The 2,329-nt window shown below is 46.5% G+C and overlaps 1 protein-coding gene across 1 annotated transcript; it reads left to right on the plus strand.

Moving 5' to 3' along the window:
* Positions 1-1,296: 1,296 nt before the first annotated feature.
* LOC123456570 (testis-expressed protein 13D-like) lies at positions 1,297-1,938 on the plus strand. The gene has a single exon (XM_045139937.1). It carries the CDS (start codon positions 1,297-1,299, stop codon positions 1,936-1,938), a length of 642 nt encoding a protein of 213 aa, XP_044995872.1.
* Positions 1,939-2,329: the final 391 nt, after the last annotated feature.

Raw genomic sequence — 2,329 nt, forward strand, 5'->3', positions numbered from 1 at the left:
TCTCTCTGCATGCAAATAAACAAATATTTTTAAAAAGACAGCTGGACATGGTGTGCATTCCTTCAATCTCTGCACTCAGGAGGCAAAGGTGGGAGGATCACAGTGAGTTTGTCAGCCTGGGCTAGAGCGAGACACTACCTCAGGGAAAAAAAAAAGAGCCCTGGACTAGAGAAGATGGCTTAGCAGTTAAGGCATTTGCTTGCAAAGCCGAAGAGCCCCGGTTCGATTCCCCAGGTCCCATGTAAGCCAGATGCACAAGATGGTGCATGCATCTGGAGTTTGTTTGCAGTGGCTAGAGGCCCTGGTGCACCCATTCTCTCTCAATCTCTCTGTCTCTCTCTCCCTCCCCCTCTCCCTCAAATAACTATATATATACACATACATATACATATATATTTATACTTATATTTATTATATATTATATATTATATTATATAATATATAGTTATATAATTATAATAATTATAATATTATATATCAGTATAATTATATATTATATAGTAATATATAATATATAATTATAATGTATATTATATATAATATATATATATATTATATATATATATATTTTTTATTTTTTTTTGGTTTTTCGAGGTAGGGTCTCACTCTGGTCTAGGCTGACCTGGAATTAACTGTAGTCTCAGGGTGGCCTTGAACTCATGGCGATCCTCCTATGTCTGCCTCCCGAGTGCTGGGATTAAAGGCGTGTGCCACCACGCCCGGCTATATATATATATATATTTTTAAAGAGCTCTCTCTGGGGCTGGGAAGATGGCTCAGTAGTTAAAGGTGCTTGCTTGAAAATTCTGTGATTTTGTTTGGAGCAACAGGCCCTTATGTGTTCATTCTTTCTCTCTCTCTCTCTCTCTCTCCTTTCTCTATCTTTCTTTCTTCTCTCACTCTGTCATAAATAATAAGTACATTTTTTAAAGCATCCTCTCTGGACTCACTGCAGTCTCTCGGACAGTTTCCCAACCAGGCTCTGCCTTGTAGAGGAGCCACGGAACTTACCAGACTAACCCGTGTAGCCCTGTCATGGCATTTTGGTCCCTGCCAGCCTTGCAGCAAGATTCATAGCTCATGTTTATGACGTGATGAACTGTTACATAGGAAGAGTTAGTGTGAAGGACTCTGGCTTCACGTCCTCAGATTTCATGAGGGGGAAGGGAGAGAGGGGCAACAGGCTCCTTTCCTAGGCCTGGTCAGGGCCGGAAACAGGATTGAGCAAGGAGGTGAAGGTGAGCCAGTTCCAGCCCAGTTACAGCCAGTTACAGCAGTAGCGGAGTGGGCTCACCCATGGCCTTAGACATCAGGGACGCCAAGAGTGGATTCCGCCACAATGAGGTGGTTGTTTTCATCAACGAGGAGGTGATCCGGTGTGGCGGTAGCCCTGCCTTCTACCTGACCTTCCATTCGCGACCCTGGAAGGATATAGAAGAAGCCTTGAACTCTGTGGTGGTGGACACACAGGTGCCGCACGCCTTCAAGAAGGCCTGCGCCTGGAGTGCTTTGGCCCTGGGGGTGAGAGTGGCTGTGAGGCAGCGCGAGAAGCAGGTTCGCCGCATCCGGCAACTGCAAGATCAGGTAGCGAAGCGTGAGGTGGCGATCTGGACCTTGGCCATGGACCTGCAGAGGCTGAGTGAGGAACGCAACGAAGTCGTCTCCAAGCTGAACAGTGCAAGACACAACCTGAAGCAAGTGCTAAATGAGCACGATATGTTAGAAAAGAAGCTGATGGAGTTCGAGCTCTCTCGGAAAATCCTTGCTGAGTGGCAAGATGCCGGTCAGCCCAGTGCTATGAAGTGCCCCCTGGCTATAGAGGAGCAAAGTGAGACTAACAAAACAGGGTTTCAGAGTAAACGACATGCAGTATTAAAAAGGAAGACCCCGGTGGCATTCACAACAGGTGTGGCAAAGCCCCTTAGTCCCGAGGCCTAGGTCGTTCAACCCCCACTGTCAATGCTGTGCTCCATGCCATCCCCAGTGTCATCTCCTTCCCCATCCAGAATAATTTTAAAGAGGCAGGAGCTTCTCGAAGTCCCATGATAGATACCTACTGGAGGCATCTATCTAATCCTCTGCCCGTAGTGGGGTCCTGGGGTGGAAGTTGGGAGATTATCCTGTGGTGGGACCTGGGGACCCAAGGACAGGAACAAAGTCTAATGAGGTTTCAGAGGACGGCACCCTGACTTACAGTACTAGCCCAAGCCAGGTGGAAAGTCCTGTGTGGTTCCCACTGGAACCAAGGAAACAGCTTAAGGGACACATGGCTAAGCTACCAAATGATTAAAAAAATAACATTGATTTCTAACACGAAGAGAAACTTGCC

The sequence above is a fragment of the Jaculus jaculus genome, chromosome X (genome assembly GCF_020740685.1).
Source record: "Jaculus jaculus isolate mJacJac1 chromosome X, mJacJac1.mat.Y.cur, whole genome shotgun sequence".
Lineage (NCBI taxonomy): Eukaryota > Metazoa > Chordata > Mammalia > Rodentia > Dipodidae > Jaculus > Jaculus jaculus.

Coding starts and splice junctions, on each gene's coding strand:
- LOC123456570 (XM_045139937.1), top strand. CDS start 1,297: ATGGCCTTAGACATCAGGGACGCCAAGAGTGGATTCCGCCACAATGAG.